Raw genomic sequence first — 15,356 nt, forward strand, 5'->3', positions numbered from 1 at the left:
ATATATGTGTGTGTGTGTGTGTGTGTGTGTGTGTGTGTGTGTGTATTTAAATCATTTTTTAATTTAAATAATTTATTAATAAATAAATTGTATTATATATAGTACTTTACAAAAATAAAATTTGACTTTTATTTTTTTACACGTTTAAATGTGCTTCATTATCATGAAAATAATGGGGAAAAAATTAAATCTTAAAAAAAAAAACGTTCTTTAAGCAAAACAAATTTTTATATACTGTATAAATATCTACTTTATATTTATCTCATTTTTTTCTTTTAATTTTGGGGTAAAATATAACCAGGCATTTTGACCCATACAGCTTCACCGTTATATGCATGAGAATGTTTTTTATGTTTGTCTGGGTTTTACTTACCCTTCTCATGCTGGTTAAGGATTGAGGGCATGGCCTGGTGATCACCACAGCTGCTTGTGCCATATGGGGATGTAGTGCTGGTGTCTGCTTCCACAAGCTCATAGCTACAGCAGCAGGAGCCATGCCTGAGCCTCCTCAGCTCGCCCTCCCCAACCAAGAGCCTGTCCCACACGCTCCCTCCATCCACTTAAAAGAGAATAGTACACCAGAACTTACTCTTAAAATCCTCTCATGAAGACAGATTTCCTATGGATTTAAATTTTAAATCAAATCTTTTCCTTTTAATCCATCAAAGGTGCTGTTCAAACACCTTGACACATTCACTTTGAATATCAAGTGTGCTGGTTGAAGAGTTCAATCAAAAGTTCTCGCTGTGAATTACAGGGCTGTTTGATTTTGAGCACTCAGAATTTAGCTTTTGATTTGTTCTGTCGCACTTTTCCGTCCTGCAGATTTTGTCCCCTCTCTCTGTGGTCACTGTTCAAGGCTTGTTAGTCCCACACAGAGATTGTCAATGCTCTTTCTAATTGTGATTTGTAGTCCATTCAGTTGTAGTCAGAAGACTGTTTGAGAGAGGAAATATCAGTCTGATCCTGGTCAACAGCACCGTAATAGAGGGGTTCAGAGATGTCTATTATGACACAAATTGTGTCTGAAACTAAAGCAGCTTCCATCAACGGCTAAACAGGCAGCATTTAGTGTGAAGTTACCTTCTAAGGACACTGGTTTTAGACCAGATTTCCAAGGCACTATGATGTCTTGGCTCATTTGTGCATTATCCATCCCTCTGAAAATGTTTGGCCTGGGTTTCTCTTATATTGGTAAATGTCACAAGAAATGTCTGGGTCATAATTCACCCCAAAATCAAACGAAAAATCAAGAAATTATTTCATATAAAAATAAACAGTATTTTTGTGTCAGGGTTATTTTCTGTTTTGGTTTAATTCTGTGTTCCTTGTTTAATTTGATTTGTTGAGTATTCCCAGTGGATTTATTAATAAAGACTGTTAGTTTGTTGACTTCTTCTTCTTCTTCTTTTTGGTTGACTTTTCACTTTTTGTGAAATTACTGGGTTATACAGTGGATATAGAAAAGAATCAACCCTTTTAAAATAATCACATTTTGTTGCTTTGCAGCCTAAAATAAAGACGGACACATTTTTTTTTTATTTATCTGTGTTTACTCAGTGAAACTTATAACACCTAAGTGAAAGATATAACACCAACATTAAAAAAAACAAACAGAGTCACTGAGTTGGAAACAGAATCACCCCCCTCCTAAAAATGACTTGTAAACTCAATCAGGTGGAGCTAATCACCTTCTCAATGGCACACAAAGCCATTTGACTTTCAACTGTGATCAGCTGTGGTCATTTTGATTAGCTCAGCATGAAAAAGCTTTCCTGCAGCGTTTCACTTCTTGGTAGTGCAATTGAAGCGAACAATCAACTATGGGTGGCAAGGCACTGTCAAAAGATCTCCGGGATAAAGTTGTGGACAGGCACAAGTCTGGAGATGGATACAAAAAAATTAAAAGGCTTTATCAATGCCTAGAAGTCTATGGAAGGTATTTGGTACAACACAGACCCTCCCTGGATCAGGACGTCGCTACACACTGGATGAAAGAGCCAGGAGGAAACTGGTCAGAGAGGCGACCAAGAGGCCTACAGCAACTCTGAAGCAGTTGCAGGAAATTATTTCAAAGAGTAGTCACTATGTGCGTGTGACAACAATATCACAAATTCTCCACAAATGTGGCTTGCATGGAAGGGTTGCAAGAAAAAGCCACTCCTCAAAAAAGGCCACATGCAGTCACGACTGAGCTTTGCCAAAATGCACCTTGAAGATTCAGAGGCAGATGAGACTAAAACAGCGTTACTTGGCCTCAACACTAAACGATATGCCTGGCGGAAATCCAATACAGCTCACCATCCAAATAACAGCATTCCTACAGTAAAGCATGGAGGTGCTGATATCCTGTTATGGGGTGTTTCTCTGCAGCAGGGACTGGAGCACTTATCAGGATAGAATGAAAAATGGATGGGGCAAAATCGCAGTCTGGGGTGCCTAGATCGGTCCGAAAAAGGGGCAGGTGCTGGAGACTTCTGATGAGGTGAATGTATCTTTGCAGTTAAGACAGAATGTTGTGCAAACATTGTGGCTAAAAAAAGGCAGTATTTATTAGCTTTCGGACATGGCCATGAAGAGGTGTGGTTACCATGGTGCTCTCTGTAAAAGTGCCAGCGGCTGTATGAATGTCTGTCTTTGTGTGTATTACTCCATTGAGCATGCAGTACGCATAGATTTTGTACATGTACGTCGAAGTGTAATGCTGCAGGCCGGGAGGCAGTGCAGAACCGCAGCCCCCAATTCACTCCGCACGTAATGCTCATAAAACTAATAAAAATGCTAATGAAAGGGACAGTTTTCTTCACTGTTTCAGTGTATGGATTTGATTTGTGAATGCATTGTATCTGTGTTTCACGTGACATTCAAATGCTGGTGTCCTGGAACAAGTGGGATTTTGTTAGTGTGTGTGTGTGTGTAATCTCTGTGGTGACATGGGACTGTTTGTAATGTGACTGTTTACAGTACTTTGTAATCATCGCAATTTATTTCTGATTTACAGAACAGAATTGATGTTATTCACTCTGGCTAGACATGCCTTAAACAACCCTTTTATTCATAAGCTGTCAAAATGTGTCCAGCAAACACTTGCTGACTTCAAATTAACAGAATTTGTGTGCATGTATGTGTGTGTATATATGTGTATGTGTATGTGTATGTATATGTGTGTATATATATGTATATACACTAAGCCCTTACTTTGAGTTGACAACTGCAATGTTACAAAAAAATCAGGTGTTTTAAGCCCCACACATGTTCACATGAAGATCCCTGTTTGGGATGTTCTGTCCTTGGTTTTATCCTCTCTGTGGATAACTTTGGCACTACATACTATCAGTAAACAGCTGCAGCACTTTTGTGCACAAACAGTTTTATTCACCGCTTTTGGCTTAACCAGGCGCTGCCGTGTGTATTTAAATTAAATCATTGTCATTCTTTTCAGCACAAACACGCCTCTTTTCTATGTCAATTAAGCTTATTATAGATTACACCTTATTCACAAGACTCGGCGATATTTGCCTGTGCAATTAAGGTTGTGCTAGTACTGCCTGTGGAAAGCAGACTCTAAGCTATTTTATTCAGAAGAGACATTTATGTGTTTTCTAGCAATAATTCCTTGAATGATGGAGAAGAACAGGCAGCGAATTACATTTCACTTAATTTCATCCTGTGTCAATGTCACTCCACTAATGTGCTAAAGTGTGCTGGCTAGCTGCCAAATATGCTAGATAGCGCTAAACATGTATTAACACATTATTTTGATGTATATGTTGTTGCTCCATCTGTGTTTCTAGGGTACTGCTGTTGCTTCAGTCAGACCTTTCCACTCATCACACCATGTCTTTTTTTTTTTTTTTTTCTTCTTCCCCACTTTCTCTCTCTTGGTCCTATCCTTTTCCCAGAACCCAGACATTGTGCTGGTCCACTACCTGAATGTGCCAGCTATCGAGGATTGTGGGAAGCCATGTGGGCCCATCCTGTGCTCCATCAATACAGACAAGAAAGAATGGGCCAAATGGACGAAGGAGGAACTCATTGGCCAGCTGAAACCCATGTGTGAGTGTCCGATCACATTCCAACTGAATGCAAAATCTGTCTCCTCTCATTCAAGTTTTCACTGCAAACAGTGTTTAAAAAAAAAAATATGCTACCATTCAAAGTTGTGTTTGGTATGATTTTTCAATGTTTTTGTCATTTTATCAAAAAAATGCATTAAAAACAGTAATATTGTGAAATATGTAAAACTCTTTTCTCATTTGTTTTTGCTTAATGTTTTTGTTAAAAGCAACTGTGCTCCTTAATATTTTTTGTGAAAACCATGATACATTTTTCCGGGGTTCTTTGCTGAATAGAAAGATCAAATCAACAGCACTTATTTGAATTTGATTTTTTTTTAATAATGTAAAAGTCTTTACTGTCATTTGATTAATTTAATGCATCCTTGGTGAAAAGTATTTATGTAAAAAAAAAAAAAAAAGTGTCTAAAAATAATGTAAAAGTCTTTACTGTCATTTGATTAATTTAATGCATCCTTGGTGAAAAGTATTTATGTAAAAAAAAAAAAAAAAAAAGTGTGTCTAAAATGTATATAGGTAATACATTTATCTCCATATTTCATATCTCCATATTACCTATCCACATTTTTAATGTGTTACATATCTTGATTACATTTGACAAGATAAAGAATAATATTAAATATAGAAACTTTGCATCTCAGGTAATTTATTTCATTTTATATATTCGTTCTTCCAAACAAAACAAAGATACTTATTAAGAAAATGTTTTTCAGTCTAGAAAAGACCTTTGTGAGAGAACGGGTCTCCATGGTTCACACTTTCCCAACAAACACCAACAGGATTGCAATACTGATCCAACAAAACACTACAGCTGTTGGTGATGGTTAAGGCAGTGTGATCTAGCCTTTAGATGCTTGGACAATGATACTTGACATTGTCTTCTGTGATTTCTGTATTTACGCAAGACCTGTGCATGTGATGTTTCATGAAGTTAGTCTCTCCCAGCTCAGCCTGCTCTTGGCCCCGTCTTACCTGCTGCACCTTGTGCCCTTGTTCATAGCAGGAATCTCCATGATTATTACCTCACCGCCTGTGCATGCCCACTCCAAGGTGACCGGGTGTCCCAGGGTCAGTGGAGCCTCTTGTCTGCGTCTCACTGTCCACTGAGTGATTAAGCACGTTGGTCTCCAGTCAGTCAGTGGAGGAGAGCAGTGATGCATTGATTGATGCCAGTGAGTGGGCGGAAGAGTGTCTGACTTGCCAGAAATCCCTTCATACATCCAGCACTGCTTTACCCATGCTTTATGCTTACACTGTGTTTGTTTTCATCTACGACAGGTCTAGGTCACAGAATTGACCAGAGGAAACCTGTCTAATGAGGATGTAAAAAAGGGGACAACGGCATGCATATAATCATGTTTACCCTGAGTCTTATGAGGACACATCTCTGTATGTGATGCCTGCCACTGATCATTTGAACTAGGACAGGTCTGTCAAGGTAATGAATATATGAAGTCGGATCCCTCACGTCAGCACTTTTAGACACGGGATGTCAGCGAAGAGAATATAGACGAGCTCAGCTGACATTGTAATCGCTGCCGTGTGTTACGATCCCTTTAAGAGTTCTCGTGGCAATCACTTAAGAGCTCCCTGTCACATTGACTTTAAGACAAGTACAGTAAACTAATGTGTTCATTACACTCCATGCCTGATCTACATTGAAACCATTTGCCGTAATACATGCAAGTCATTAACGTTGCAAATGGTGTGGACAGTGGCAAAGGTGCAAGATGTCTTCCGCCAGTCGGGCCCGGTTCACTGACACTAGGCTAATAGGGCCACAAGATTCACCCTCATAATCTTCAAACAACCATCCATGATGTGAGCTCATTTGAAGAGCAACAGTACCACCTAGTGGTGGCACTGCAGACATGCAGCCTGTTGATAGTCAGCGATTCATTGTAAACCATCCATGCATAATTCATGGCTGCATTATACATCAGCTCTACAAACCCAATGTGTTCCCTTGAGTGACCCATATCATACACAAACAGCTTGCATTCATTAACGGGATGAGGTGTTCAGTTGGGATTGAATGCGTAAGGAGCGGTGCATTCCTCGACTGACAGTCCTCAGAGAAAGACTTCTGTAACTGTTGTTCTCTAACTCTCTCCGTTTTAAAATCTTAGAAATACATCGGTGTTGAGGTTGCGTCATCACCTGCTTTGCACGAAATAAGCGTTTCGTCATTGTAGTGTGAAATATAGATTAGTTATTTTTGCCTTCAAGCTCTATTGTGCAGGGTGATTTCGAATTTCTTTACAAAGCTACTGAGATGTCTTTTTAATTCATCATCAAAACTTTAAGCTCTCCTGTTGTCTCTTGTAATGTAATGCGGTAGACTTCTAGATATTTATTAAAATCCGTGAAAAAATTGTTTAATTTCTGACAATATCTTGCTATTGTACTTAAAGGTAAATAATTATATTTTTTCACCAAGAACTCTTTAGTTCTTTTATTTAGTTCAGCCACTGTCATATAGAGAACACTTTTCACAATATAATGAATTCTTGTCAAATAAGATCAAGGCTCTAGATTTTTTTGTTGTTATTGAATATCTATTATCACTTAGAAATAGATTATTTTACCTAGTAAAATAGATTACAAATGTGGTTTCATGTTGAAGTAGGTGTGTGCAGCAGAGATCAACTGGCAGGCCATGGAAAGCAATGGTTGCTTAGTCACACTACAGCTGGAGAGAAGAATACGCAGGCCTGATTCATTCCTCTCCGCTGATGTAATTTAAGAGACCAGGGACCAGCCATGCCTGAAGCCCCCTCACTGCTGTGTGAGCAGATGATCAGACAGCGGTTATAAACACATACACACAGCACGGTGCGAGATATCTGATGTAATTTATGTTTCCTGGAGATAAAGATACAAGTTGTTGGGTGTGGTTATGAGGTGTTTTGAGATTGTGGATATGGATGTGGCTGGTGGAGAGAGTTTTGATTTGATTTGTTAGCAGCATTTAATCCAGGAGTTTCAAAGTCTTCCAAGGCCCTAAAATGTATAATATATACACAAATGTAATTGTACATTTAAATATACTGAAGTATAAATGTAATATTAATTAAAGGTTGTTAAAAAATTAAATGCACAAAAGAAGTCTCTTTTAAATGATGTTTATTAACAAAGTTCGGGAGGAGCACGTTCAGATGATCAACTGATTCAGCACAGGTGGAGCACGTTCAGATAATCAACTTAATTAGCCAACTTACCTCTGATATTTTATTTTTATTTTAATTACTTAGATTTAAATGACCATGTGGTGAGATAAATCAATTTTATTATTATGAAAAATATTTTATTAAAATCTATATGTATTTTTGTATACGTTTCACTGAAACATTGCAGTAAAATATGATTTGCAAGCTATAGCAGCATGTGGCATTTATCTATTTTTGTAAGACGATTAGAATTCTAAAAAATAAAAAAATATTTTGTAATGTTATATTTTTATATAAACATTTATATTAATATTAATATAATTTTATATAAATATTTATTAATAACAAATTCCTTTAACAATTGAATTTTTCTTTGTTTAGTTTTGTTTTCAAATACTTTTAGATGAATAAAACGACATGAAATTCCATGTCAGAAAAACTGCGTCTGTGTGTGTTGTGGTGCAGACAAAAGGAACATTGCCAGATGGGCAAAGGTAGTTTGAAGAGCTGCATTAGTAATGGCAGGCCACTGTGGACTGAAGTGTGGGAGAATCCCTGCGAGTCTAAATCAGAGGATTCTTCTTCAGATCCTCGCGGCTGACGCCTCCCGCCGATGTCACGCCGTATCCACCAAACCAGCTTGCCCTTTCATTACATGACCTGCCTTGTGCTGCGACTCTGGTTCAGGTTCATGCTGTGAGATTGATTTGTCTGTTCGAGCATGGTCATGCTGGTGTAATGGCTTGTGGAACGCCACTGCGATTCTCTGGCCAAGCATGGAATGGCAGAGCTCAGCAGAGCAGAGAAACCTGCTGTGTATGTGACAACTGTTGTGCCTGCTCCGGCTGGTGATGCAGCACTGTTTGCGAGTTCAAGCCAAACGCTTTTGTCTCTTTTAACAGTTTTTGTCTCTGTCTCTTTCTCCCTTCTCCTCCCCTCGCTTTCACATGCAATCTCACCTCAGCTTGTTATGCTCACAGAAGTAGCAAAGCGTGCACAAGCTGTATTAAGGTGTCTCGATGCTGTTTGATATTCTAAATACCGTTCCTCTCCAGAGATCACCACATTACCTTTGTTGCATTTCTTTTTCCTTTTGCCATTTTACTGTTCCATTTGTTGTTATTGTTCTTTTTCTCAGAGGAGAGAGGCTGAGCTTGGAAATAGTGATGGCAGCAGAGGGAGTAAATGGCAAAAAGCACCTTGTCAAAGGGCTGGGGCTTTTACTTCAGCTAAAGTGAGACGAGGAATGACCCTTTCAACCTTAACAGGCCCAAATCTGTTCTTGAACTTTCCGTGATCCTGTTCCTGAGGTCAGAAAGTAGTAAATGACTGCGATAAGTGACTTTTTCTTGTGGTACTCTTTTTCTGGACAAAAGTGGTTTTGATATGGAGTCTGGTTCTGAGGTAAGGTCAGGGATGTAGTGCACAGGCGGGGTGGGGGAGGGCTGGAAGGCTCGGCTGGTGGGCTGACGACTGTGTCTCCTCTCTCCCTCGGCAGTTCATGGCATCAAGTGGACTTGCAGCAATGGGAACAGCAGCTCTGGCTTCTCTGTGGAGCAGCTGGTGCAGCAGATACTGGACAGCCACCAGACCAAGCCTCCTCCCCGGACTCACAACTGCCTCTGCACTGGCACTCAGGGTAAGGGACAGACAGGAGGGCTGGGGTGTGGGATAGAGGCAGTCAAAAAGAAACCGGTAGAGACAGAGGGAGCAGGTAGTGCTTTAAATATGTCTGCAAGAACTGTAAAATATGAGGTGAGTGTAGAGCGGGCTGAATGCCTAGTTAGAGTAGTGTCCAGGCTGAACATTTCATAGATGTGCTGATTTATTGAGCTGTCTGTTGCAATGACACCACTGGGGGGCTTAATGTTCCTGCACATCTGTGCAGTCAATCTTTTTTTACTCAAGTATACAACAAATGAATTTTCACCTTATACTTCATCACAAATATGCAGCACAGCACTTTACAATCCCATGGTGTTGCTTCTATAGGGTGCCGTTACTCTGAAGCAAATTGAATTGCGTTTAAAACAAATGATTGTGGGCTAGATGGATTGCCATTTGTTGTATGTTCATATAAAATTCAATTGCCAAGTATGCAGTAAAATGACTAATGCGACATACCAGCCATTTATTAACAAAACGGGAAAGCTATTTGTTGGCTTCTCGTGAAACAGTTAATATTGATGATTGATGGTCTCCATAAAGATTTTAATTAATCTAAAAGCATTTTATTCCATTTCAAAGACATTATGTGGCTTATTCTTTGAAACACTCTTCTTCTGATGTACAAAGCAAACAGAGACTCTTATAGTGATGTCATATATAAAACAGTAGTGAAGTTATTATGATGTGTTTTGTATTATTCAAATGTAGTTTCCATGGAATAAATAATAGGGAAAAGGGGGAGGGATATCGCTGATTGTGTTCATTTAAATACTGTCGATAATAAGAATAAATATTGATAATACTAATAATAATGGAATAATGTTAATTTTAAAGTGCATAATGTCATTAAGGATCTGAATGAATGAATTATTCTGAATACAAATATAATTTGTATTATGATGATTATTATTATATAAAATCCACATTAACATTGTGTATACAATTATGATAATGAAAAAAAAATATTGATAATGATACTAGTGATTCTGTTGATAATTGGAATAATGTTCATTTTAAAGAGGAAAATGCCATTGAAGGGTCAGATTTCCAAATTTACATATTCTGCATAAATGTACAGCTAATATATTTCTTATATTTTTCTGCTTTCTCTCCCTTTAGCTATCGCACCTTACAATGTTTATATTATTGTTGTTGTTGTTGTTGTTGTATTTTATTGTCTTTGTTAAGTACCTATACATCAAGACAAATTCCTTGTACATGTATACCCTCAGTACTTGGCAATAAAGAGGTTTCTGATTCTGAGATATGAATTATTCTAATACAATAGTTTGGATATTGATAATAATAATAATGTTAATAATAATAACAAATTGTTTGTTTTTTAATATTATTATTATTAATAATAATAATAATTTTAGTTTGGAAAATGACTTGCTGTTTTGTTTTTCTCTGCAGGTGCTGGGAGCAGTGTGCATCATAAGTGTAACAGCGCCAAACACCGCATTATCTCGCCCAAAGTGGACCCTCGTTCAGGTGGTTACAGCAGCACCCACTCTGAGCTCCAGAATAATGATGTGTCCGAGGGTAAGACAGAACACAGCCAGAGCAGCAAAAACAGAGGAGGAACAGGAGGTGGGAGTGTACGTGAAAAACGCAATGGCAAGGTACACAAACCTGTGCTGCTGCACCAGAACAGCACTGAGGTCTCCTCTACCAATCAGGTGGAAGTGCCAGACACCACCCAGAATTCCCCTGTGTCCATCAGCAGCGGGCTGAATTCTGACCCCGACATGGCTGACAGCCCAGCAGTCACAGGCATGGGTCATGTTGCCTCTGTTATGAGCAGCCTATCCCAGAGTGTTTTCATGTCTGAGGTGACTGGGGATCCCGTCTACAGCATGTCCCCCACTGGAGGCCCCAATACCCATATTATGGGCCCTGATGCCACCTCTCACAGCCTGGTCTTAGCAGTCACCTCTGACAGCCACAAGTTTGCCTTTCCAGGAAGTGGGAGTGCAGATACAGGTGGTCCCGGAGCAGACGGGCTGTCCATGCTCTCTGCCTCCGGCATCTCTGAGGAGCTTGTCCTCTCCAGCAGCCTAGACTCCAGCAGCATCAAAATCCCAGAAACCACTATGAACTTCGACCCCGACTGCTTCCTGAACAACCCGAAGCAGGGCCAGACATATGGGGGAAGTGGATTAAAGCAGGAGAATGGCACATCCAGTGCCTCGTCCTCCTCAACAGCTAGCACCAACGGTTTGCAACGCTCGCCACCTATATCCGATTCAAAGTACGGCTTCAGTTCTGCACTGGTGAAGAACATCAAGACCGAGGACACCTCCTTCGAGCAACAGCTGGCCAAAGAAGGGAGCTACCAAGTGGGAGCAGTTGTAAGCTGTAGCGTTTCCAGCGGCTCTGGCACCCAGAACTCACTCACCTTGACCCCTGTTTCCTCTCTGCTTCCCTCTGGTGGGGGCCTGAGTCCGAGCACCACCCTGGAGCAGATGGATTTCAGCGCTATCGATGAGAAGCATGACTACTCCGCTGGTGCCACGGCAGTAGGTTATAGCCAAGCAATTAACAACCTAGCTCACCAGAACCAATCTCCAAGCTTTTTTCTTCAAGAAGCACCACAGACAGCCCAGAACCAGCAAGGCCGGCAGTGCTCTAGCCAGAAGGGCCACCTACTGGAACATAACGCCCCTGATGGGGTCTACATGGGTCTGCAGGTTGTAAAGACCGAATCGCCTGGCAGTAATGGCCACCTCCACCACCATCACACCCACCAGGGCCAGCACAGACCCCACTGCAATGGAGGCTCACCCACCGAGGGACAAGGACAGGGTGGCTCGCTGCAACTCCTTCAGTACCAAGGAGGTTTCCCAGGCCTTGGTCCAGAGCACGAGGAAGTGGTCGGCATGGATCAGAACTGCAATGTTGGGTCCGGTCAGGCTGGAGCCACAGAAAATGGGACAGATGGTTTACTAAAATCTGGGGATCATCTACAAGCCTGTGCAGGAGGAAGTGGAGAGAACGGAGGAGCAGATCACTTCGTGCAGCAGAGCTCTGAGAATGGAGTGGGAGCTGAGGCTGTGGCTTTGAGGAATGGAAACACCACAAGTGGGCCCAACAACGGCTCGCAACAGCAACTCCAGCCACTGCTTCAGGGAGCTAATTTGGTTCAGGGGCTCTACAACACTCACCACGGGCTTAGTGGGACTGGAGCCAATGGCGGAGGAGGCACGGGCATGGAAATCAGCTTGGATCATTTTGACATCTCTTTTGGAAACCAGTTTTCTGACCTCATCAACGACTTTATCTCAGTGGACAGCGGAGCCACAGCAGTAGGGGCTGCAGGAACATTATATACCCACCAGTTGGTGGCCCCGCCTGGGTCGGAAGTTACGGCCAACTCTGGTGGGAACCAACAGCAAGGTCAAGAGGATGCAACCAACAGGGCAGCAGGATACAGGCCCTCAGAGCTTTGCCTCCAGTCATGCTGCAGCCCCCAATCTTTAGGTGGAGGTGCTGGTGCTGGGGGAAGGTCAGGAGAGACAGGCTCACTGGCCTACATGCATGTCACTGAAGTAGTGTCAGCAGCAGTGGCCCAGGGCACGCTGGGAATGTTGCAGGCCACTGGGCGACTTTTCATGGTCACAGACTACTCTCCAGAGTGGTCCTACCCAGAGGTATGTCTGTTTTAATTAAATGCTGTACATTGTACATGCTGTACCAGTTTTTCCTCCATTATAATTACGTACTCAAAGATGATATTAGTATTATTATTATTTAAAATAGTTTTAAATGTCTTTATTAAATTGAGACATTATTAAATGTTAATAATAATAATTATTATTATTCACATTTTTATTTAAAAATATTTTTAAATATCTTAATTTATGTATCCCATGTTTGATATCCAAACATCTCCAGTGCTGTTGCATGATTACACCACGAGATGGCAGAATACCCTTGGAAACACATTTAAAACACATTTTCAACATTGATGTTAATTCATATTGTCTCCCACAAGATGGCATTATAGTATGTGTGTTTTATTCTCCTTTCAAAAGCTACCTTAATTTAAATCAAAATATTTTAACCATTATGATGTGATAAACTTGTCCTGCTGAGGGAAATATTTTGGGTATTCATATGTGAGGATTTTTTCCCCTCCATATTTCAGGGTGGTGTGAAAGTCTTAATCACCGGGGCATGGCAAGAAGACAGCAGCAGCTACACCTGTCTGTTTGATCAGATCTCTGTCCCTGCCTCCCTTATTCAGCCCGGAGTTTTACGTTGCTACTGTCCCGGTAATTTCACATTAATACATACAGAAGTGACTGATTAAATAATATATCTCCTTTAAGAAGTTCATATTAATTTTAATGTGATTATAAGATTAACAATGTGTTGTTTAATACTTCAAATAAACATTAAAAAGTGAATCTTTTCCTGGATTGTAATGAATTTCTGTAAGCCCTCAGACAGACGTCACCCCTGATAAGTAGAAGAACTGCATGAATTCTCATAGGTGTCAGTGTGTTTTCCTCTGATCTCTCTAATTACGGGGTTGTGTGTGTCTGCAGCCCATGACACAGGCTTGGTGACTCTGCAGGTGGCTGTCAGTAATCAAATCATCTCTAACTCGGTTGTGTTTGAGTATAAAGCCCGTGCACTGCCCTCCCTACCTTCATCCCAGCACGACTGGCTGTCACTTGATGGTAAGTCTTCCTCTCTGTCTAATTCTGCACTTGTGGGAGAAAAAAAAACACTTTATATCACTTTAATAAATCTGGAACCCATCATCATGAAGTAAGTGATTATATAATGGTACCTTGCCCCAAGGCTTTTCTAATTATCCCACATTCAGTATTAACAAATTAAAATCACATCTGATCAAGATAAAGAGTATGTCATGAAGACAGAGAGAGAGTGAGTGTGTTAATAACAAATTTGGATTGAGGAAGGGTAAGATGCAGTTTAAACTGTGTAAGGTTCTCTTTTCAGTTGACCTCTAGATGGGGATAGAGGGCATGTTTAGCAAAGAAAGCAGAGTTCTGTTTAAATCTAAGCAGTCATCACCAGTGCTGAATGTGTATTTGAGGTCAACAAGCAAAGGTAAAGTGTGTTATTCAGAGCTAAAGGGAGGGCAGACCACCCTGTAATCAGGTAGAATTTGTTTAAGGGCTTTAAGAACAACAGGAAGAGGTTTTGATGCTTTTTTGTCCTTTGTGCTTTAATCTAACAGAGGCATGGCAAGCACAAAGGAGAGATGGAGGCAGTAATTTATAAAGGTGGTTAATACTTTAGGGTCAAGGGGAAAGGCAGTCTGGAAATAGTACAAGCTTTTCGTGACATAAGACAAACTGATCACTCCTTTACATCTGGCTTGACTTTGTATCTCTTTATTTATATGAAGGTTTTGGCATGGTTTTTGAACAAAAATGCATAATTTTATTCTATACGATGTTATCAACATTAATCTTGCAATAAGGTTGTTAATTGTTAAATTAGCCAAATAACTAGGTATCACGAACGTTTATTTATTTCATTTAAAAGTATACTCTTGTTCATTGTTAATTCCTTTACGACACAGTATTAAGGTTCAAACTTTTGAACGGGGTCATTTTTTATAAATGTAGTTATTATTTTGTCTTGTGGAGTTTATGTAAATATCTGTTATGTGAAATAGCTTATTCAGGACGGTACTAAATAAAAAATAACATGCACATTTCATCATCCCTTAACATTATTAACACATTGTATATTCTGCAAGGGATATGTTAACTTGTGACCAGAGCTGTAAGTTGAAGTACTAAAATTATTATATATTAAAACTGAAATAAAAAATAAGGCTAAATAGAAATTACAAATGCACATAATAACAAAATTACTAAAAGTAAAATAAAGTAAAATAAAAAATAAAAGCTAAATTAAAATATTAATAAATACTATAATAGTGTATAAATAATACTAAAACAATACAGATTCATGTTCATTCCTAATACTTTCATGTTAACTTAAAGTGTTACCATGTTAACCATTGGAAGCAGTCTGTGAGAAGATGGGACTAAAAGAAAGACATAACTCAGATCCACTATTAAACACTTACACTGTACTGTTTCAACTTGCTTTGCACACATATTGGTGAACTTTACAAAGTGTCCTTTTGCTGTCTTAATCTGTTAGTGTTAACTTAAATGCAAGGGTTTACGTCTAATCATACCATCACTGTGGGGGATTTGCCCTCTTTAAAGCCTGGCGAACCAATGTAAGGGAAACAGTTTAAGATTTTAAAGGGAATTTGGACAGAATTTCAGCTAGGATCTGGAGGTACTTGTGTTGCGTTGCCTGTACGGGGGTTCCCTTTGTTGTGGTCCTTGCAGAACGGGGGTTTCCCGCGGTCGCTGATTGGCTGGAAGTTCAGCCTTGGGAAGCCAGTGGTTGGGCGTTGGCTGACGACGCGGAGCTGTGG

At 40.0% G+C, this 15,356-nt stretch overlaps 1 protein-coding gene across 3 annotated transcripts in view; it reads left to right on the forward strand.

Annotated features, from left to right (window-relative positions):
• Positions 1–15,356, forward strand: part of LOC107695759 (calmodulin-binding transcription activator 1-like) — a 177,211-nt gene that overhangs the window by 126,298 nt on the left and 35,557 nt on the right. For 2 of the 3 annotated variants that reach the window (XM_016495788.1, XM_016495789.1), the window contains exons 3-7: positions 3,903–4,056; positions 8,745–8,885; positions 10,331–12,567; positions 13,065–13,191; positions 13,468–13,602. In XM_016495788.1, coding sequence (XP_016351274.1) covers positions 3,903–4,056; positions 8,745–8,885; positions 10,331–12,567; positions 13,065–13,191; positions 13,468–13,602 — 2,794 coding nt within the window. The remainder of the gene's footprint in view (positions 1–3,902; positions 4,057–8,744; positions 8,886–10,330; positions 12,568–13,064; positions 13,192–13,467; positions 13,603–15,356) is intronic. The other variant, XM_016495790.1, reaches the window with a different exon arrangement.

This window comes from Sinocyclocheilus anshuiensis, unplaced genomic scaffold, assembly GCF_001515605.1.
Source record: "Sinocyclocheilus anshuiensis isolate Anshui unplaced genomic scaffold, SAMN03320099.WGS_v1.1 scaffold234, whole genome shotgun sequence".
In the NCBI taxonomy this organism is placed as follows: domain Eukaryota; kingdom Metazoa; phylum Chordata; class Actinopteri; order Cypriniformes; family Cyprinidae; genus Sinocyclocheilus; species Sinocyclocheilus anshuiensis.